The 23261-nt window shown below is 29.0% G+C and overlaps 1 protein-coding gene across 16 annotated transcripts in view; it reads right to left on the reverse strand.

The window, feature by feature from the left end:
* Positions 1 to 23261, reverse strand: part of Ziz (dedicator of cytokinesis protein Ziz) — a 264599-nt gene that overhangs the window by 79499 nt on the left and 161839 nt on the right. For 8 of the 16 annotated variants that reach the window (XM_076448312.1, XM_076448311.1, XM_076448319.1 and 5 more), the window contains 6 exons: positions 22365 to 22451; positions 19910 to 20017; positions 13122 to 13181; positions 9291 to 9320; positions 6186 to 6371; positions 3642 to 3842 (listed from right to left, as the gene is read on the reverse strand). In XM_076448312.1, the coding sequence (XP_076304427.1) occupies positions 3642 to 3842; positions 6186 to 6371; positions 9291 to 9320; positions 13122 to 13181; positions 19910 to 20017; positions 22365 to 22451 (672 nt within the window). The remainder of the gene's footprint in view (positions 1 to 3641; positions 3843 to 6185; positions 6372 to 9290; positions 9321 to 13121; positions 13182 to 19909; positions 20018 to 22364; positions 22452 to 23261) is intronic. The other 8 variants (XM_076448314.1, XM_076448325.1, XM_076448323.1 and 5 more) reach the window with 6 other exon arrangements.

A 23261-nucleotide genomic window follows, 5' to 3' on the forward strand; every position in this document is an offset into this window, starting at 1 on the left:
GATTGAGTTTTTGAAACATTTTGTCATGTTACAGTAATAATAACAACAATATAAACACAAAAAATTCAAAAATAATAAAGTACATATAAGACATATTCTTCAATTTTTTTAGCCTATAAAGATTACATTACTCAACATTTTATTTGTAACGTTATTATCATAATGAGATATACGAATTTTTTACTTGTTTCATACCTTCAAAGTTAGTGTGGATTTATCATTTCTTAACACATAGTGTGTTTTATTTCAATGGTATCTTTAATTAATTTATATTTTGTCCAAATAAACCATCTTTATATTTTAACTAGGCAATACTTTTAACACTGTCTAAATTGAGAAAGTGATACAGTAAAGAGTAATGCATTATACAATAACAACAAGATCAGAAATTTTAAAATTATCAAGACTATTTATTATATTTTGTATTGTTATTTATCAAAAGAGAGGTTTATAACAATGCATGTGTCTCCCAGTTCTGTTCAAGAAAAGAAACACTATCCAGTTAATTTTTTAAATCACTGTATATAGGCAGCCTTTTATACATCCTTGGGTTACAGAAAAATACTAGAGGGTGTCACTAAGCAGTTGTTTTCTATTTAAAATTATGAATATTGCTTCTTTCACTTCATTTTCTACAAGAATAAACTCTAACGTGATGTTATAGGCATTGCTACACGTTTTATTAAAAGTTCAGTTTATTTCTTCTACATCCTTTTTTCTGTCATCACATTATCAGCTTTACATGTTAAAAGTTAGAGTAGGTACCATATAATTATATTCATTATTTAGTAACAGAACATTTAAAAAAAGCATAACATGGCTAACTAGAATGAATTCACAAAAACAAAAATCATATTTCAAGGAAACTAACTCTTCATCACCTCGTCATAAACTTGCACGTATATTATGTTTTAATACCTTCTGTAGGGGTTAAGTGAAATATATTTTTCTTTAAAAATTCATTTTAATAATTATATCCCAAATCATACTGGTATCAAAGCACAATTTTTAAATTTATGCAGTTTTATATGTATATTTAGATAGTACAGTTTGATCTTCAGTATATCAAGATGGGAACCCTTCATACAGCATAACAATATTTCTAACAGCCTTTTTTTTTTATCAAAGTGTAGATATATTATTAAACTGTGCATTATTTTATATATTTTTTATAGTCATTCAATAAATCAATAAGAAAAATTTCAAACTACAACAATTCATTCTTAATTTATTAAATGTTGCACAACAGCTTTTGCTTAATTCTACTTAAAATATTTGTTAAGCATTTAATTTTTGCTTTGATAATGCAAAAATCACAGATTTATTACCAATTTAATTTATAAGGTTGTTTTACTATTTGAAATTTCCAAAAATATAATAAATTATCACAGTCTGTACTAAAAGCCTTGAATATAAACTTTTTTTCAAAATAATACATCTTTAAGTATAAGAATATTACTAGTACATATCAAAATTTGACAAAATATATATAGATTTGTGGTATTTCACTTAATTTTCATATTCTTATTTAATCACACAAAACTGAATACTCAGCCAGTAGCACTTGTTAAAAATTCTCACAAATCAAAAGAATATTGAATTAGCAAATAAAATTTTAGAAAGTTACATACCAGATCTATGCACTGCATTTTGTTTTAAATATAAAAATTAATATATTTTAATTAGAATAAAACAAGTAACACTCTGAAAACTGGTTTTTAAAAAAAATAATTTTAATACAGACTTACATGAAATGTATTTTAAAATTTTGTAGTAGAAAAAGATTTTTGTTAAATTGTAACCATAAATACAAACTGAAATTAACATGCATTCAAAAGAGTCACTGATAATAGTCTGTACACCTGTTCATATAATTGTTTCTTGCATTTTTCCTTATCTCTTTTTCTCTGCATTATTATGCAATGGTTGAAAAGATATTAGGTTTCCAAAATTATATTATTCTGTTAGAAGAACATATTAAAATTCATCAAAGTATACAGAGCTGTGTCATTTTATGCCACAGTCTAGGCCCAAGGAATGAAATCATAGAAGAAAAATTGTTTATGAAACTCCTTGTAAACATTTTCAATACTTGCATCATACTCTGAATAAAGTTACACAGAGCTGACCATGAGAAAAAACTGGATCAGCTAAGCACAACTCTAATGGTTATATATTCATTTCCCTTAATTATGTTATTCTAAAATTTTTATACTGTTTATTTCATTTTCTAAGTAATTAGTCTTGTACAAATAAACCACATCTACCAACTTTATTGTTTTACAACATAGATTGGTTTCATGGTTTAAGATACTGAATATTGAAAGCCACATTAAAAATAATATGGTTGACAAAGAAATGGTCTGCTTTGAAAGTTGTGTGTTTATATTATCAGCAGAATGGTAATAAAGTACTTTAGTGCAGACAAAAAGTCATTATGAAAATAAAAATTATAAATCAATTATTGAATTAGAAAGGACAGAATCTTTTAGACATTTAAAACAATCAATATTTTATGTATTATTTTCAGCAAGTTTGTGCAGGTATGTATGAAAAAACTACATATTTCAAGTAAATTGATAAAAAAAAGGAAAAACATTATACACCAGACAAAAAAAAAGAGTCAAGATGGTATATTCATTCAACATCCCATTTGGAATAGGTCAATGAAATTGAGCAAGTTTTTCTTTTCCTGACTCCATTCTCTTAGTGCAATCTCTTTCATTCACATACTACAAATTGCAAAACCTTTAGAACTATCCACTAAGCAATACAACCTTTAGTTGTTACACTGGGTGTTTTATAAGAGCAAATTTTCATATTTATTAGTAATTATACCCATTGTTAGCAGGATTGTGTGTATTGTTGATGTCACTTCTAGTTAAATTCAAAGAATTTACACTATGTAACAAAATTTTTACTTTTTGTTGTTCCTGGGCAAGAAAGCGTTATTTCCCAATTGCTTATGCCCAAAGTAAATGGAAAAAGACCTATTTTTCTCTTCGAACTTTACTTTTGTGATCTGGGAGCATATAACAAAAATATGATGGGAGACTATATTTGGGGGCTGATACGTGAAAGTGATTTACATTACAGTCGTGAATCTCGAAAAACTACTCACTTCTGAACATTTTTGTGTAACTTTAGTATAAATACTTGTAAACCTTGATTCATGTGTTGTTTTATTCAGACCTTTTTTGCCTGTTTTTACATAGAAAATAGGTTAATTTCTAAATTTCATCATCCAGGACAAAACAGCAACGTTTGAAGGGAATAATGGCCATTTTTTGTACTTTTACAACATAAGCAATTAAGAAATAATACATACTATCTAGGAACAAACTTTGTGTTACATTGTGTTATAGAACAGTTGCATTTACAGTTGTCCAGTGAAGATGTTTGGAATAACTGCCTTTCCTTTGCTAATCTACATATGATTAAGGAAATTTAAAATTGGTTATTAAAACTATTCAAAATAAATTGTTTGCTTTACAATCTAGAAATACCTGAAGAAAGAAGGCATAACTTTCACCAATAGACAAGATTCCACTTTACTTTCTTCTGTATATTTACAACTGTAAGCTTGATTATTTTAACTATGCTGTACTTCATATTTACTGTAAATTCAATTTAATACATACCTTAATTCTTTCAGTTGACAACAGATGTTGTGCCATAGACTTGGTCAGGATTTGGAAGAAAAACCATGAATGTTTTAAAAACTTATTGATTACCAGGAAATCTGTGTTTGCAGGCCTGAGTATGGCAGTCAGAGCCTTGGTTAACTCTTCATGTATGGTGGACTTACCAGATGTATTGATGTTTTCCGCAACAAAAACAAACTGTAATGTTTGAAAAAGATTATAAAAAAGATGTCACCTTAATGCGTTAGAAAACAAAATAATCACTAAAATATTTACATTCTTTTCAGACTATAAAATATAACTGGAAAGTAAAATATATTTATCAAAAAAAAAAGGGAAGGTCTTTCAAAGTGTTAAGGAATGACTTCTATATGGAAGACTCATGAAAACATGGTACCTCATTATAAAGTGCAAAACTGGTCTAATGTGAGTTGTGCTTGCACTGCTTCTTAGTTGTTAACATAATGCAGTATCATTATAGAATTTCCATAATAAAAAAGAAAGTTTTCGCTCATTACAAATACTTCACACTGCAAATCTACACCACTTTTCTATATATAATAATACTCTTTATATTAACAACTGTACAAGGAACTTAATGAAGAAGTTGTAGTTATTACTAACATAACTACTAAAAGCAGAAACACGTAAGTGATAATGACATGGAATATTAATGAATATTTATATACTTACAATCTATAATTCCCGTACTTTAATTAATAGCAAAACGGATTACTATCTTAGTGATGCTTGCATAGAAGCAACATTTATATCATTAACAAATTTATGTAATGAACTTTAAAATACTGAAAATAGCATAATAATTGATCTACTCAGAAATATAAAAATGAGTTCATCAATTCTGTTAAAACATACATATTTTACAATTTTTGTATTTTAATATTTTAAGGTTCCATATGTAGTTAAATCAATTATACATGAATGTTATTCTAGGTCCAATTTTGCTATTTAAATTTCAAAAGGCTATAAAAAAGAATTTGAAAAAATACTCAAAATAACCATTTTAATACTTGACCTATTTTCATCTTATCTAAATTTTTGAAAAAAACAACAAAATCTTACCATCTTCATCAGAAAGGATAGGTTAAATTTGGCTTTAAGTATGTTTATGACTGAAAAACACAAACTTCTCTCAAAAATTTAATTTTACAGAGATGCCAACTATTTTCAATGACTGAGTGTAACGATTGAAGACATAGCCCATACAGATATTGTACAACCACTGGATACAGTTTTGAGTCATCCATGTCTGTGGATCCATCTGTGGCTAAACTGTAAACACTGTTAGTAAATATGCTTGAAATGATTTTGTCATCTTCACAACCCAACATTTGTACAATGGCTGTAGTTTTGGTTCTAGCACAGCCATATTTTTTTGCTATATCAGAGTCTGGGAACATTTTTCTGAATAGATGTCCTGCATGATCGGCTACAGCGAGGGGTAAATTATGAGCAATGACAAATTGCGTGAACATCACTTCTGCATTTATGGCTTCATATTCTGAATTCTTACTCATAAATGTCATTATCTGCATCGTTTTTGTCTTTGCCTCAGCCTTTTGTTGGTGAGATGCCAATTTTGTATGTCTGGAACAATCGTTTATCCTGCCATGCACCACAGAAAAATCAATATGACAAACTGTACAAACCGCATAACCGTCACTGACTTTTGATGCAATGACTGGATATTTTGCACTATACTCTTTCCTAAATTTTTGATTCACAGTTTTAGATTTGCCAGAAACAAGACAATCTGGTGAACGAGGCTTCTTTTTTTTTCATCTTGAGAAAACGAGAAATACCCGCTGATTGGCTGACAAGCACTAATGACGTAACTATGGATTCCCCCACATACCTAGTATGGAAAAGCACTGCACTCAAACTATTGGTAGATGTCGAAGATACAAATATTTTTTATTATTTCAAGCACAATCATGATTATCTCAAGTAGCCATTTGGACTATGTCTTTTATTTATTATCAAAATTTATTTGTATCTCACTAGAAATTTTCTTTTCACCCCTTCCAAGCCCTGGGGGAAAAATTTATCACTTTATTGTATAGGCCTATATAATATATAATAATTTGGGAGTTGCAACAAGTTGTAATATTTGTCTGTATGAACGTATAGTTGTAATGTATACACCAAAATTGTAATGATTACAATCAAATCGTAATGGTTGGCATCTCTGATTTTATTGAAATACCTACTTTCTTTGTGACAAAGACTTAAAGCTAAAACAGTACAATATGGGAACATTACTGATTAAACTGGCATCACTTTGAAAATAATTATGAAGATTTTTTCTGGCTTTCTTTTGCTTTTGTGAAAAAAAGTAAAAAGAATTGTCTACAGTTGTGCTTTTGTTACAGAGTAACAAAATCTACAAATTTAAAAACCATTAAGTAGGACTTTCCAAACAATTTTTTTGATAATCCTGATTTAGTTGAGAAAACAATCCTTATTTTGACGAGTTAGTTACTAAATTTTGAAGCTGTAACAACATTTGACACAAAGTACCTGAACATAAGAGTGGAGAATGTCATCTTTCCCTGCATCATGGACACTGCTGACAATGTGAATGAGGACACGTAAGGCATTTCTAGCAACTTCTTCATCAGCTGTTGCTACTAGAAGTCTGAACAATTGGGCAAAGATGATGGGCAGGAAGTTAATCATGGTGCTTATATCTACAGCATGTAGAGCCTGAGAAGAAAATAGGTGCAAAAAATATACAATGGTTTATGACTGTAGCAAGAGAAATTAAGGATTACAATAAAAATAATTTAAGCACATATTAGCAATAAATTTTACAAATTTTAGAATTTTTAAAAGAAAATTGTTGTTTTTATCTATTATGCCTGGTTTAAATACATAAGCAAAGTTACACATGAAATTCTGCACTAGAAAGTGTCCTTAATTTTGAAATGATTAAATAAGCTATAAAGGAGGGATGCAGAGCTATACATAAACAATTTACAGCTAGACAAATAAATTAAGAAAAACAGTGAAAAACATGAAGCTAATTTTTAACTCTCACATACACTTACACTCTATATAAGAATAAAACAAATAACACGTATCAAAATTAAACCTGTAAGAACTACATGACAAACATTTACTAACACAAAAACTAATTTGTTTAGTGGATTGCTTTACTCATTTAAACATTTCATTTTCATTGAGGTTCTTTCTCAGGTTAAGACATATGTATACATTTATATATTAGATTTACACACTAATAAGTTTCTTTTAAATTTCACAGTAGTATACTCCTCACTGATGTAATCAAAGCTTAGCTTAACATTATTTGTAGCCTAGATCTTTCAAGAAAATACATTTTATGGAATTACAATTTTCTTTCACATAATAATACAAATTTTTATTTTCAGATATTTGATAATACCTATAGTGATTAACACAGTAATTAATAGACTTACTACATAATAAATATCAACGTATAACAACACTGCTTGTGCTTGGAAAGAACACAGTGAGAAGAAAATGAAGGTTAATAAAAATTAATTTAAAAATAGTTTTATAATATGACCTGACTACATGTTCATCACATTAATTACATATAAATATAGACATATATCTTATGAACGTTTTTGCAGCAAAATATATGTACCCAAAGTTTTCAACTCACACATGCTTAGTTAGTATAAACATGCATAGGTGAACATCAATCATTGAAGTTACTAAAGTTTGAAACTAGCTCTTCTAACAGTAAACAAGTTCAACATTCGAAAGACATTATTTAGGTGAAAAAGGAAAAGAAATATTATAAAAATACTTTCACTACAGATGCATATAAAGGAATTTTGGATTATATGAAAACTGGCTAAGATGGGGCAAAGAATATTCAGAAAGAAAAACTAAAAGTAATAAATAGCAATGACATCTTATGAGATTTATTAAGAATCCATCTCTTTTCATGACTACACCAATATAACATCATTTTGATGTTTATAATACAACACAACATCTATAAAAAGTACTCTGGTAATCATTTATACATTCCTTTTACTCAGAAGTAAACCAAGTTAATTTTCACAAAGAATTATAGTTTTTATAGTTATTTGGTTAACATTAGTCAGTTTTTAAACCAAAAAATAGGAAACCTTGAGAAAATACAAGACTCCTCCTTCATATTCATAAAGAACCTGGTAGGATAAAAGTAGTAGTTAGTCAGGAAATGAAACTTTTGAGAAATAAATATTTAGTTACTGTCCATCATCTGTGCACATAGCTGTCACAAACAGCTGAAAATGTAAACTTCAAATAGGTTAGGATGAATGAATTCTTGACACGTGAATACTGACATATAAGCAAATGCCGTTATTTAATTATTTATGCTTCAGAGATAGAATTTTCCAAAACTAATATAATGACAAGTGGTGAATTGAATGAGAGATTGGGCTTTGTGTTTATTTTTGGTATTTGGAATAGATTGTCTGATGAGTTAATACAAGAAGCAGAATTCTCCAAGTCTGTTATAATCCAGTGACAAGCTGAAAACAAATAAAATGGGTTTAATACTTATTTCTAGTATTCTGAACAGCTTGTCAACTTTACAATTCAGAAGAAAATTTATTAACATCTATGCCTTATACTCTTCAAATCCTATATAACTGTAGGCTTGCTGTGGTGAGTGAAGGACAATTCAAAACACTGCTATACAAAGGTTATCTTTTTTTCTCAATTTACACTTGACCAGTGCAAGTGATGAGAGGTAAATTTCCACATGACCTGTGTCACTCAGTGACAAGTTTTAATCAAATGACAGATTAGGTTTAACATTTACTTTTAGTCTTTTGAACAGCTCTTTGTTGAATGATTCAAAAGAATAAATTGGTATGACCACTGCTACACATTATTCAAATCTTATATAAATATAGGTCATCAAAAAAACAGCTCAAAGTACCACACACATACACTCCTCCCTTTTATTTTGTTCTTTCAATTTGTCATTGTTCAGAAATACTGATGAAGAGTGGAATTATTTGAATGTAAAAAGAAAAGTCAGTTGAAAACATTGCTGATTGATTTATACATTAACCCTCAGGAAACATCTTATAGTCATCACCACATTGTCCAAAATCTATCATCCAAGATCCACCACCCATAAGAAAGGTTTTGATCATCACCATAAAAAGTATGCTTTGTTTTAGTAGAACATGTTGTTCATGTGCTATAATTTAGTCAGGAAGTAGAAAAGGAGAGAAACTAAGAAAGTTACTGAGTGATTAAATTGAGAAAGTCAGTAAAGAAACTGATACTTACTCTAATAAAAAAAAAAAAAACAAGATAACACAAAACATCAACTACTTGATTGTATTCTACTTTTTTATAAGATATATCACTCTTTTGTGGAAATCAACTACAGAAGCTACCAGTAACACAAAACTGAATGTTTATTTTGTTAAATAGTTAAGCAAGCCCAAGCCCTCAACTCTTAAAAATATGCTGGTTACTGCTACTGTCCTCACAAGTAGCTAAGAGAGGATTAATACAATTTTATACAACTTGTTGCTTATCAATATACATTGTCTGTGAAGGTTAGCTTAAGAACATTTTTTTTTTTTAAATTTTAATAGAGAATTCATGCAAAGAACAAACCACCTTCAAATTCTTGGCCAGCCCATGTTGAACCTAAAGCATAGAGAAAATGTTGTTGTTAGTGAAGGTTGATATAAAGAGGAAAAGAATACATTATCATTTTAAGCTTGGCTGTCTCATGGAGAAAGCATATTTGACAGACCCTGCTGTTTAGCATTGTATTTATCAAAACTTAATGCACCACTTAGCTCTTAAGATAAGAATGTACAAATTCAGTCTTAAGAAAAAAATAAACCACTTTTTAAATTTTGTATTTAAAATTAAATTTCTTACTATTAATCACCTGGTTAATATTGTTTTACTTGAATATGAAAAAGTGACTTCACCCAGTATACCCCAGCTTTATAATGGATGCTTACAATGACATTAAAGTCTCTTTTGTTATAAATCATGCATTGCTTTTGGACTGCTTGGCCATGAAGATAAAGAGCTATACCACTCTGTCTTAAAAAATAAAGACTCCTATAGATAGAACCACTATTAAAGTCTCTTTTGTTATAAATCATGCATTGCTTTTGGACTGCTTGGCCATGAAGATAAAGAGCTATACCACTCTGTCTTAAAAAATAAAGACTCCTATAGATAGAACCACTATCTTTTACATATGATTTGAAGTTGTTACTTAAACAAAATTTAATTGAAAAATCTATTTTTGGCAGAAATATAAGAAAACATTGCCATAGAAATGCTTCGGTTTTTGGACTACGTTTTAAACAATTAAAACACATTCTAGGCAGATGCACGTGCACACACATATAGCTAAAATAGATATGTTACTGAAGCATGGAGCTATGCAAAACTAAACTATTTTATTTAAAAGAGTTTTGTCACAAATATAAATTGTGTGAGTAGAAAACTATTCCATTTCTCTGAAGTGAGAAATAATGTGTAGTAAAAAATAAGTCTAAAGGTATTACACAAATCTCATTTCTGAAGAAAACTTGTTTGCACAGAAAAATCTGCTGTAGGTGAATTGTGAAGACCATTAGATACAAAAAAATAGCTAAAGTATACCTGACTAAACTAAAACTAAACAAGCTTGTCAATAAAAAGTACAGTGCAATATAATATGAAAAAGAAAGTTTTGAAGGAGCTATTCTACGTGAAGTCATCAGCTTTTATATATTCCTCTGAATAATTCTTGTTAAAAACTTATATTATGAAAATTGTTTTTTAATATGTCAGCAAATATGCAAGTTTTAAGAAAACAGAGGATAAACAACAATTTGTTGAAACCAAATATTTAATACATGCATTTAAAAATAATCAAAGCACAATCAAATAAGAAAAATACTGAAACTGGAAATAAAATTAGTTTTTACAAAGGTCTGTCTGCATTTCAGTAATAAATGTACAACTCAAATCTGGAAGAAAAACACCTTTTAAACTAAAAGATTGAAACATCTCACATGTCAGTTGTTTAGTATGAGATGGAATGCTTACTGACTGATGAATTACAATTTTATTTAAAAAGAAATAACTGTTTAGAGAGGCAATTAATGATTTCATTAGCTAATTCTTAATGTAAGCCCATTTTAATTTATGAAATGCTTACATAATGTGATTTAAGCATAATTTTTATTTATGGCATATTTTGAAACACATTTTAAAGAACTGAAATTTTCATAAATTCATATTTAGGAAATACCACATTTTGTTCAAAAATATAATTTACACTATTGTTATAAGTGTATAGTTTATTCTTCTTTTAAGTTTCTGCATTTATGACAAAGCTCTTAAAGCAACATATCTGCCACTGTTACTTATTCTGAGCTACCAAACAAAGGAAAAGCAACCAGTCAGCAGCACCCTACCACTCACTCTAAGGGATACCATAAGTTTCTCATAGCACCTGCAAAGCTTAAAGTGGTATCATTTGAATTCAGATTTTTTCTAAGCTCCTCAGAACTCTACCACAAGGTCAAATGGCAAAATATCAATTATTCACACCATGCCAAAAAGCTTTAAAATACATGTAAAGACATAAAAACTCACTTAAAAAAATACAATTATATTTATGATCCATAAATAAAACTATGAAAGAGAAGCATTACAGAAAAACAAAACAATGATTGAGATTCAAACACTAAGTCAATGGTGATTGGCAAGGAAGCAAGAAACTAACTCAATAATAATGACTGAGATTTAAAAACTAAATTTACAGTGACTAATGACAAAGCTAGAAAGTAAGTTTACAGCAAATAATGATGAAGAAAGAAAATAAGTCAACCAAGTCTGATGAAGAAACAACTCTTCTTTCTCTTGGCTAGCCAAGTTAACTTGAATACCAATTTAATATGACCAAAAATTATTAATCTAATTACAGTTGGATGCAAATGGATTTGAAAAAAAAGAAAGAGAAATACCAAATAAAAATAACATTCTGAAGAAAAATTTGGTAATCTATCTAATAATAAATGAATAATGAAAATCTTGTAAATAGTTCCCTTTGGTGGCTACATTATTTCAAACAACTTCATACAGATATAAATCAGTATTTCTCCATGAGTAAAAATCTAATTGTTCAAAAGTACTAAAAAAGTGAGCCTAACAGCAGCAGAAGATCCTAGGAATTACAGTTTACTTATGACCTAACTGGAAATCTAAAAAATGCAAAGTAGAAAGCTGTGATTAGCAGTTGCAATAAAACAGGTATCATTATTCAACCTAATGATGACATAATACTCAGTATACAACATGGATTATCAATAAACAAACCTGATGGTGTAAAGACCACTACCTTCACTACCTTCCAACTTAAATAGAAAAAAAATACTTAAGTAATGATTAATAAATTCATAAATCTTTCTTTTTCATACAGACTTACATTATTTATAAGTAGGATCATAGATGCAGATCACTGAAAGTGTACTTGATTAAAAACATATTATTGTAAAGTATTAGGTGTAATGTTTTTCCCCCACAATTTGATATTGGCTCTTGGAAAGACAATACAAAGAAACTGTACTAATATTAACTGTTCTTCTTACCATTCTTATGAATTGTAGAAATTAAGTTTTGTACTAATAACACTAGGTTTCAGTCTCAAAGAATTTTGCTTAAGTAATATCTTCTCATATTTTCAGCAAGAAATATTTAAAACAGTTTGCATTAATAGCAAAGATTATATGAAACACTAATGAAACAAAATGGTACACAGATTTCTATTTGTAGGGAATAGCACCAATTTACATACTTTCAAATCCAACTTACTCTGGGCTTAAATTGCAAAAAATAAAGATTCTGCATTAAAATAAATTATGTAATTTTATTTTTTTGCTTCCAATATTGGTTATATGAACAAGAAAAAAAATGCTCTCAAAAATTAACTACTTAGTTAAAATCAAAGCAGAAACTTCTAGATCCAGTCTGCTTTGATGGAACAAAAGCTGCCATACAGTAGATAGAATTGGTATTATACAGTTTGTACTAAATACAATATTATAAAGGCAGCTGAAACAAATTTAATTATTGCTTGTTTTAAAACATGACATTATAAATTAAACTGTGTTCTAAATAAAACTGAATAATCACTTTTGCTCCATCTTGTAAACTCATCTTGGTTTCCTTTAGGCTACAACATAAGGTCCACATCTTGAGCTCATCACATGTGACAGAAGATAACTTTGATAATTTATTAAAATGTTCACCTTTTTTAAAATATGTAAATGATATACATAAAAAAAATTGTATAATGAAACAAAAAACATGGAAATGGCTGATAACTTGTTCTGTTAAAATTATATTTTACTCTAATGTTTTATATCTGAGTGACTATTATATTCTTTTGCATATAAATAACTACCAACAAAATTATTCCATCTCCATACCAACCTTGACAAACTTGGACAGTTCTCGACCTAGCTCAGAACCCACTGATGTTCGGGCATTCTCCTGCATGACAAGCATGATACTGAAAGTTTCCTCCAGCAATAAACTTTAACATACATAATATAAATCCTTTAACTAATGGCTAGAAAACTACAGTGGGAAACAAGGTGTTTTCTACATTTTGAACTTGTTGATCTTCTTCATTAAATCTTTTTGAATGCCTTTTACATACATAAACCTGTTAGTACCTAATATAAAAAGTTGCACATTAAACATTTTAAAACATAATGTAAAAAGAACCAAAAATGCTCTTTGAGTTGAACATGAATGGAGGTCTTAGATATTGATAAACTGGTGTCATGTAGCTTCTATATGTATTTCACTATTTTCTTATTTCTCAAATACAATTTGGTAACATTGTTTAAATATATGATATAAACAAAGTGCACACCTACAGCATATGCTACTGTACAGATTATGTTCGCATACACAAAAATATACAGTATATAAGCTTGATTATTGATAAACATAAAAAACTACCCTCCAGTATTTTTACAGCCATGTTTTGTGATTCCACAATTTGATACTATTGTTATATATATATGATATGAACAAAGTGCACACCTACGATATATGCTATTGTACACATTATGTTTGAATACACACACAAATATATGGTATGCAAGCTTGATATATTAATAAACATAAAAAAATTTCCCTCCAGTATTTTTACAGCCATGTTTTGTGATTCCTTTTCCAGGGAAAGCTTCTAAAAGCTATACCCAATTCACAAGTAGCTCTATTTTATATGTATAAATGTGTATAGACAGATTTAAAAAAGCTTTCATAAATTTCATACTTTATCGACAAACATATTTTGCACTTTGTAATTTATATAAGTGCAATACCAAATTTTGAATGATGTGATATTCAATAGGATTCTTCATAATAAATTACTATCAAATGTTGCATGTGATACATTAAGAATTTCAAGCACATCTACCTCACAGTGCTAGATGATTAAATTCACTGCTATAAATCCTGGTACACATATTAAGAAACTAGAACATTAATGTGCTACATTTATCTTAAATTGTTTCATTACTAACCTTATGATAGTTGCAAATGGATCACTGACAGTGTACTTGAAGTAAAACATAAACAGTCCATTTATAATCACAGAAAAATATAAAGATTACTAGGACAGTAACTTCAACTTAGTGAAAATGGATATACAAATATCTGTTATTCTAATGTGTACACATAAGTCTGTTCTATAAATATTTTTGGAATTTCAAAATCTAAATATTATTACAAAAGCAACACCTTTAACCATGACAGATGTTTTATAATGACCCGAATAATGACACTGAAAGAAAAACCTTCAGAGCTCTGAAAGAAAATGTAATATTATGAAATTAAAAAACCATTAGTGGTCAGAATCAAAACCAAAGATTTGTTGAAATGAGGTTTTCAGTTTAAAATTTGTATACTCATGGCATGAAGGTGAGAAATATTTTACATTACTTTGTGAAACAGAGATGATACAATTATATTAATCTATTACATGTAAAGATATTCTATTTCTTTTAAAAATAGTAAAATACAACCTTGTTTCCCACAAAATTTCAGAAAATAAGAACTTCTGTCTAACAACAAAACATCAGATGACCATAATAATTTCAGAAATTCCATCCATTATTAATCTAATCTAGGTACATTAATACTATAGAACATGCATCATGCTTAGTCATGCAAGGAGAGATGCACAGTAGTCAGCAATGCTTTTATTCCACTTTACAGTCACAAAGTAAAGCACAGAAAGCAAGATGCCAACCAAAGGTTAATCTCTTTTATTAGACAGCATATATTCCTGTCTGTAATGAAGAAATAAATTATTGCAGGTAGCTAGATTAGAGGAAGATCTTGCTTTGGTTAAATAATTCATGTATACCTTATTAGAAATATCAAACCTAAAGCTCATCATATATTAATATATGCACATTTCCTTGTACGTAATGCAAATATGCATGTGTGCTATATAAAGGTTACTCAACTATTTGCTCACTGGAAATTCAGTTGCACTAAATTTGCCAGATTAAGTTTATTACAGCAAACTGTCAAACACTAATGTCTAGATGTGATGTTTGTACTTGCTCTAAGTTATATGTAAAATTATAATTTCTTTTTATAAAACTATTTTCATTATGATATGTTAACATTTCTCTTTCAATGAATCCTTAAAAAAGTTCCTTTTATTCTGTATGTATTTTTATATTTTTATTATAACCTACTTTTTTTCTTTACTTATTTGGTTTATTGATTTTAAACCATAATGCTTTTTTTCATCCTGAAAACTTTGATTTTGATTAGTGGTTTGTACAGACTTTCATGAAAAGAGGCTCTTCAAGAACAATAATATTTTTCAATTTCAGTGTTCCCCAAAGACTTTCCAGAGTTAATTATTTCATAATCACTTGGTGATACAAGATCATCCTTGATTCTATTCTGGTCTTCATCATTTATAAAATACAAGTATTCCTGTTGATAATTACATAGTCACACAAGTACATAAGTTTAATAGAGTTATGAGGGTGTGAAGTGAGAAAAAAATTTCTGTAACTGATATTTTATAACAGCTAGATAAAAGTAGTACAAAAGATGGCTTCAAATACAGGATGTGGTAAAACCACTGATACTACATATATAACAAATAAAAGAGAAGAGTGAAAGTTGCTAAAGGTTTTTTTTCCTGGAATAATTATTCATAATTAACTAGAGTTCTTATGTTCTAAAATTATATATATATATAAATGTTCCACATAGGATGTATTAATGGATCAGATACTAAAAATATTGACAACTAGAACTCACAAACAAAAATGTAAATAAAATACAGGATATATGTTTTTAAAACAAATAAAAATTTTAAAATTCCATTTGTTAAATTACATAGTATTTAACACTGAATTTTACAATGAATAAAATACTCTCATAAGAAAATAAAGAAAAAAATTAATATTAATTGGTTAGGAATTAAGCTCTCTCATTTAGTATCTTAATTTTTCACTTTTTATTGTAAAGTAATATTTACTTATTAGTTTTGTATTCATGATAGTTACCATAAGAAAAGTAAATCTATACTTATTATGATTAATTTATAATTTGAATACAATAAAAGAAATATCTGCAATATCTAAGCTATTACGTTGTTTTATAAGTTTAGATGATTAGATTAGTTGACCACTGAAAAAATGAATCAAATGTATTTTGTGTGCAATATTTTATTATGAGCAAGGCATAATTTAAACTTCCAAACCATTTTGTATCCAGAACAATACTGACACTTAACTCTCTTTTCAGTCAAATAACCATATATATTATACAGAAATTTAAGGATAAGACAGTGTTTGATAATTTTTTTTTCAAATCTTTTGGATGTCATATTTTTCTTCAATAAATCATTTCCAGTAATGTGCTATATTTTAATCTTTAACACTTATTTATAAGCACATATACCCTCTGATGATACAATAAAAATAAAATGTTAGAATAAATTAAATGTAAAAAATCAAATAAATGACCATTATTTAAAAACAATGACTAAAAGTTAAGCGGGTTCATTTTCAAAACTAGTCTTTCTGAAATCAAAGTACCTGCCCCGAGAATTTTATCTGAATGTAAATATTAAAAAAAACAATCTAACTTTAAACGTTTGGTGTTAGTTATACTTCTTAGGTATTAAATAAATGTTTCTTCATCAAAACATTTTTCAGTGCCTTCATCATACAAAGCACATCAACAGTAACTAATTCATTTTATTCTAATAATCTACAACCTCTTTTTTTCTCACAAGATTCCCAGAAAAATCCATCTACTGAACAATAACTTAACATTAGATATGAGAAAATTTACAACAAAATATATTCAATTTTTATTTAAAAAAACTGTATAGATTTAAATTATGATAAAATTAGGCATTATAAATTACCAAAATAGACTAAAAGTTAAAAAGTGTTAAAAGTGTTTTTCATTCCAAAGTTATGACAGTTTTGAAAACAACACCTAACTGCACAAAGATATCTTCTGCACAACTAAAAGCAGAATGTTAAATACTGCTAATACACAAAAAATGGGCTTAGAATTGTAAATTAATTATAAACAGCATTTAAAATTTGAGTGGCTATACAAAAAAAGAAAGTTGAAAATAAAAGTTGTAAAACTATAAATTGCATAAAACTTGATAAAAAAAATTATTTACATACTGGAAAGACCACAAAACAATAAATATGTTCCAGTGTTTATATATTTCTATTAATCTTATGGTCTGACCCCATATTGGAGAAGGAATACTGAATGTACAACATACATTTACACAAAATAGAGCAAATGTTTAATAAAGTGTAAAAATCTGTTCAAAAAGTAAGATGTGTCATAGAAGTATCTGTTCTCAAGATGTACCTGTGAACTAAGAACAAAACTCTGAGATTCTGACAAGTCTAAGGGTGAGATCATGTTCATTTGAAAAATAAAAATACTTTTGTTCATTTTTAGTCTTATATCCATCTTCTGATAAGCAGGAAAATATTTAATTTTTCTTTTACAATTGAACATTTTCCCAAATATATAGTCTTCAAAAAAAGAAACGCAAAAGGCAAAATATTAGACATCTTGTTAACAAGTTTATTCCGGGTAGTTCCGTGTGACATGTGTGAAACTTTGCACAGTCACTGCTGAACATCCAAAGTCTGCAAAGGCGAAGTCCACGCTCACTAGTTGAAGTTTAATGTCACTCAACGTCAATAACGAGTATGCCCCCCGTGAGCATCAATAACTGCTTGGCATTTCCTGCCCATGGAAGCGATGAGATGACTAATCACATCCTGTGGAATGGCTGACCACTCAGCCTGCAAAGCTGCTGCAAGCTGAGGTAGAGTCTGCGGTTGAGGTTGTCGCCGTCGCAGACGTCGGTCCAACTTGTCCCAAAGATGTTCGATGGGGCTTAAATCTGGTCATCTGGAGGGCTAGGGAAGAATGTTGATGTTGTGGTGTCTCAAGAAGACAGTGGTGAGTCGGGATGTGGACGGGCGTTGTCATGTTGAAAAACGTCACTGACGTTCACCATGATGGGTTGCACATGGGGTCTTAGAATCTTGTCGACGTATCGTTGAGCCGTAAGATTCACTCGAATGTGCAAAATGTCTGTTGAAGCAGTAGACGTCGCAGTGGTGGTCCTATCCCGAAGGTGACGTAACCGGATGTAGTGATCCTGTGCGGGCGTGGTCACACGAGATCTGCCAGATCATGGACGGTCACGAGTTGATCCATGTTGTTGGTGATGATTCCATAGCCTTGTGATAGTGCTTGGGAGGAGATTCACAGCTCTGGCAACATCTGATCGAGATTCGCCTGCTTCCAAGCGACCAATGGCATTGTTGCGTTGTGCTTCAGTCAGTCTTGGCGTAACTGTATTGCGTGTTGGTGGCTTAACTCTGAACTATGGAAACCGAGAACCCGTCACTTTTATAGGGATTTTGCACATGTTGCACTTGCAGAACATGCAGATCTCTCAAACAGATTTATTGGATACGCATGCGTTTTGGTGAAAAATCCGATGTTTTCCTCCGTTTTCAAAGTGCACAACTTTTATTGTCATTTTGGTCTGACAATCAGTGCCTTAACACGTGTGACATCACATATTCTGAGCTTGTAACGTTATTACATATATTTCTCTTTAAAATAACAAAAATATTCCTTTTGCCTTTCTTTTTTTGAAGAGTATATATATATATATATACAGGATAACTACATTAAAGTATAGTAATCTCTGGCTTGTCCAATCTAACAAAGTTTCTTTTGATTAGCAATATTGTATATTGTATTACTGTAAGTGACAAAAACTGCAAATATATATTCATTAGTCACTCATGATGATTACTAATGTACAGATCTTGTTCAATAGTCCTCTATAAAATAGCTTTTCTTGTATATAATAATTTATCAGTTGTCATGACAAATGTGTGAAGATTATTATAACCTCTCTAAGTAACATTCTCTTAAATCCAATTATTTTCTATTTCTATGTACACACACAAACACATTTTACCTGTACATATGGCAATAATCAACAGTTGTTCATGTGTTATTGGTAAATTAATAAATATGTATATATACACACATTTTAAACTTAAATATTTACGATATGTATTACAAACAGCTTCCACTTATAGTGCTGTTTCATTACACAGGTACTAATATTTAAAATTGTTCTAAAATGTATAGAAAATATGAGAATCAATATTTACTATTAACAAGCCACATTGATCAATATGTATTTGTTTTGTTTTTTTAAAGTTATGATGATAAATATTTACCTTTTACAAATTATAAAGACAAATGTTTGCTTTAAACAAATTATAATGATCAATACTTACTTTCCATAAACAGCTAAAACTAGTATTTACTATCTTTGTAACAAAATATTTATACTTTTCTTTTTCTACATACTGTGTCTTTATACATATATACTTTCCATACATTATACTGACTAAACCTTCTACACGAGTTCGTAACATTAATAAATTTTATTTGCATAACTTGTATGTAGAATAGACCTGTGTGTTTATTATTCTACAAAAGTAACATGCTCTTTCTAACACTATACAGCAAATTATCAGTGGGCAGCCATGCTTTTTGTATGTATTAGTGACTAATTTTGTCCTCTTGTGTCATGCAGTAATTCATCAATAGCATGCAGATATACACACACTGAAAAAGAGCATCTTACTCACTGGTGGGGTACTGTCTTGTGAGACAGGTGCACTTACTGGACGGGGCTTGCTACAGACAGATGGAAAACTTGGACATGTTCCTACATCCAAACAACTTAGACCCCAAGACTGCATGATAAATGCAATAAGGAGAAGAGACAAGAACATGAACATAAAGTTATGGAATCTTCATTTGTTTTTCAAGCTATTAAGCCTCCTGAGATGTGGTATTTAAATTTGAGGTATCACTTCTAGCCAGATGAAATTGAAAATATAAATTTAGTTGAGAAATACAATTACATTTAATAAGTTCTGTAACTATGTGGAATAACATTGTAGTGAAAAAGTGCATACTAACATTCTACAAGTGATTCCTGGTCTCAATTCTACATTAAAACAACTTTATTTTTTTTACACTGAAAAGTTTTTACTCCATGATTTTTCACTTATTAATCCTTTCCCCACCAGGTAGTCCATACTTCTATCATAGCAACTATGATGATATCTACATTTCTTTTAAAATTAGATAGAAATGCAGAACATTAAGAGCATTCATATCAAACCTATTGTAACCCTTAACAATAGTCATTACTCACAACACTCTTTACTACTCTCACCAGTGATAATAAGTTTGTACAATTTATAAACTTTATCACTAGTTCTGTTTTATTTGTCAATATCCATATATTATTTTACTTCCACCTTTTACTTACATGTAGCCCTTCTCAACAGTAAGTTTGAGGAGTTTGAATCCTATGGTGGACACAGTGCATACAGTCCATTTTGGGACTGGTTATGAACAAATGGTTAATGTAATCAGACTATGAATCTGAGGATTTATAGTTTGTAGAGCATTACTGCAAAAACATGTTTTGTAGTTTGGAGTTGTGGGCATACCTTACAAGTGTGGTCAGTCTGCACTATTTGATTAGACAAGAGCTGGTTAACTGCCTTTCCTCTAATTTATCACTTCAAATTAAAGATTGACAATGCATAGATAGCACTTTGTGTAGCTTATCATGAAAATGCTGAAACAAACTTCTTTGTAAGTTGTGTATATTAATGAAAGATATCTACCTTATAGCGATTGTCTTCACACCAGTATGTTTTATAACAACTGAAATTTACTAAAAGATTCCTTTAAACATTGGTTTTAGCTTCTCACTTCAACTTGTTAGAAACCAATCATGTATTACTTCAATTAGTAATAACTTCACAATTAAACATACTGTTAGCTGACATTTTAAGTTTTGCTTGACTTTAATCTATTAAACAGGAAATTAAACTGGTATTGATTAGAACAACCTACTTATCCGTTTTTGTGACATTAAAATTCATTTTCTTTAGTTGTTATGGACTGACTTAACATCTAGATAAACCCAGAAACTCTTTCAACATAAATGTCATCAAAATGCCTGGTGGGTTAAAGATTAATGTATTTCAGTTTGTTTGTTTTTCATGCAGAGAATATGTTTAAAAACTAACTAATCCGAGGTGTAACTAATTAGTAACATTATTTATGATGTATTAATAACACTGTTTCTATGTCTAGCATTTGTTATATCATATTTAAGCATAAAATAAAATACTGCACAACAAGCCATCTACAACTTTAGTTCAGTCAGTTACTAAAGCAACATAGAATAAATAAATCTTCTCAGCTTCAATTATTTCACTTAACACATGTGAGCAAACTTTTACAATTTCAACATGTTTTCTAACATACTCAGTTAACATGCTGATTTACAAAAATGTTCTATACTTTATGACATCTTTAGTGATGGCTTATCAATTACAATTAACTTGTATGTAAGAAAAATACAACAGGTTATTCAGCAACTTAAGTTGTTTAATGTTCTATTCTAAAAATTACAGATAATTTTTCAGTCACTTTTGAAGTAAATGTTGTGATTATTATAAATCTAGTTTCAAAACTTATTTGACTATTACAAATCTAGTTTCAAAATTTATTTGACTATTACAGATCTAGTTTCAAATTTATGGGGCACTTTACACTAACTCCAACAAAGTAAACAAAATGGACAGGTTAAGTAATTAATATGATATTTTTGTACTAAATTGTAGTTTTTTTCTAAACCAAATCAAGATTAATCAATGTTTTAAAAAGAGAAATAAAAGATTAAAGTTTCTTCAAGTGGAAAAACAAAAATAAACTCACCAAAATGTTGATTACTTAATTACTTTCCCCTTACTATGGTAATTTAAACCATTTCTTTGTAAATTTCATCATGCTGTAGCTGTATTTGTTTGATAATATGGTGATTTTGAAAGTTTCAAGCTAAAGAATGTTACAAAAAAACTTGGTTTCACGCATATAACATGTTATTAAAATGTTGGCCATTCTTTAGGAAATGTGGTCCACAAAAAACGTTTTCTAAATTTTAAAGCACAACTACACACATGCTTAAACTTACCTTTACAAAAGAAAACCACAAAAATGGATTTTGTATCTTACCTTAAGTAGAGTTTTAATTTCTGAATCTGCAAATTTTGTATCTTGGAGCTTCTGACAGTGCAAAAAGAAATTGTGTAGATGAAGGTCCTATCAAAAGAAATGACACTGTTGTTTCAACAAACATTTATTACTGAAACAAGAATATTTAAAAAAATTACACTTTTTAAAAAGGGTAATAGGGACTGGAGGTCACAGCTGTAAGAAGTAAAGAAACAAAGTGTTAAATAACAAATCTCTATGAAGATGCAAATCCTTATATCAGATAATGCATAGCTAGCTATTGTTACTATATAGAAACAGCTAAAATAAGAACTTGTGACTTCACAGAGATTTCTGTTAGCAGTAATTTTTCCTTATTTCATTATTTATTATAGATGTATACACTAGCTGTTACAAGATTTGCAACTTCACAGATATTATTTAACACCTTGTTTCTTTACTTTTTCTTTATAGCAATAATAGCTAGCTAGCAATCAAAATAGGAATTTGCAAATTCACAGGAATTCTGTTAATAGTTCTTTTTCACTTGCTTCATTACTTATTAAAGATATATGTATTAGCTGACATAAGGACCTGCAATATCATAGATTTGTTATTTAACACCTTGTTTCTTTACTTCTTACAACAATGGCTTCCAATCCCAACTAGCCTTTTTTAAAAAATGTTAATTTTTAAAATATTCTAATGTGTTTGATTTTTTATATACATGCATGGGTTAAACAATTATTTATATATACAATGTATAGCAATGAGCAAATATAAGACTAGACTAAACCACAACTCCCACTAAGCACATATAAAAGTTTACTAGTTAAAAAAATGTAAAAAAAAATTACATAAAACATAACTTTCAAAGTAATAATTCCATAAGTGTGTGTAATAAAATTTAATATTTTT

Source organism: Tachypleus tridentatus, chromosome 8 (genome assembly GCF_004210375.1).
Source record: "Tachypleus tridentatus isolate NWPU-2018 chromosome 8, ASM421037v1, whole genome shotgun sequence".
Classification (NCBI taxonomy): domain Eukaryota; kingdom Metazoa; phylum Arthropoda; class Merostomata; order Xiphosura; family Limulidae; genus Tachypleus; species Tachypleus tridentatus.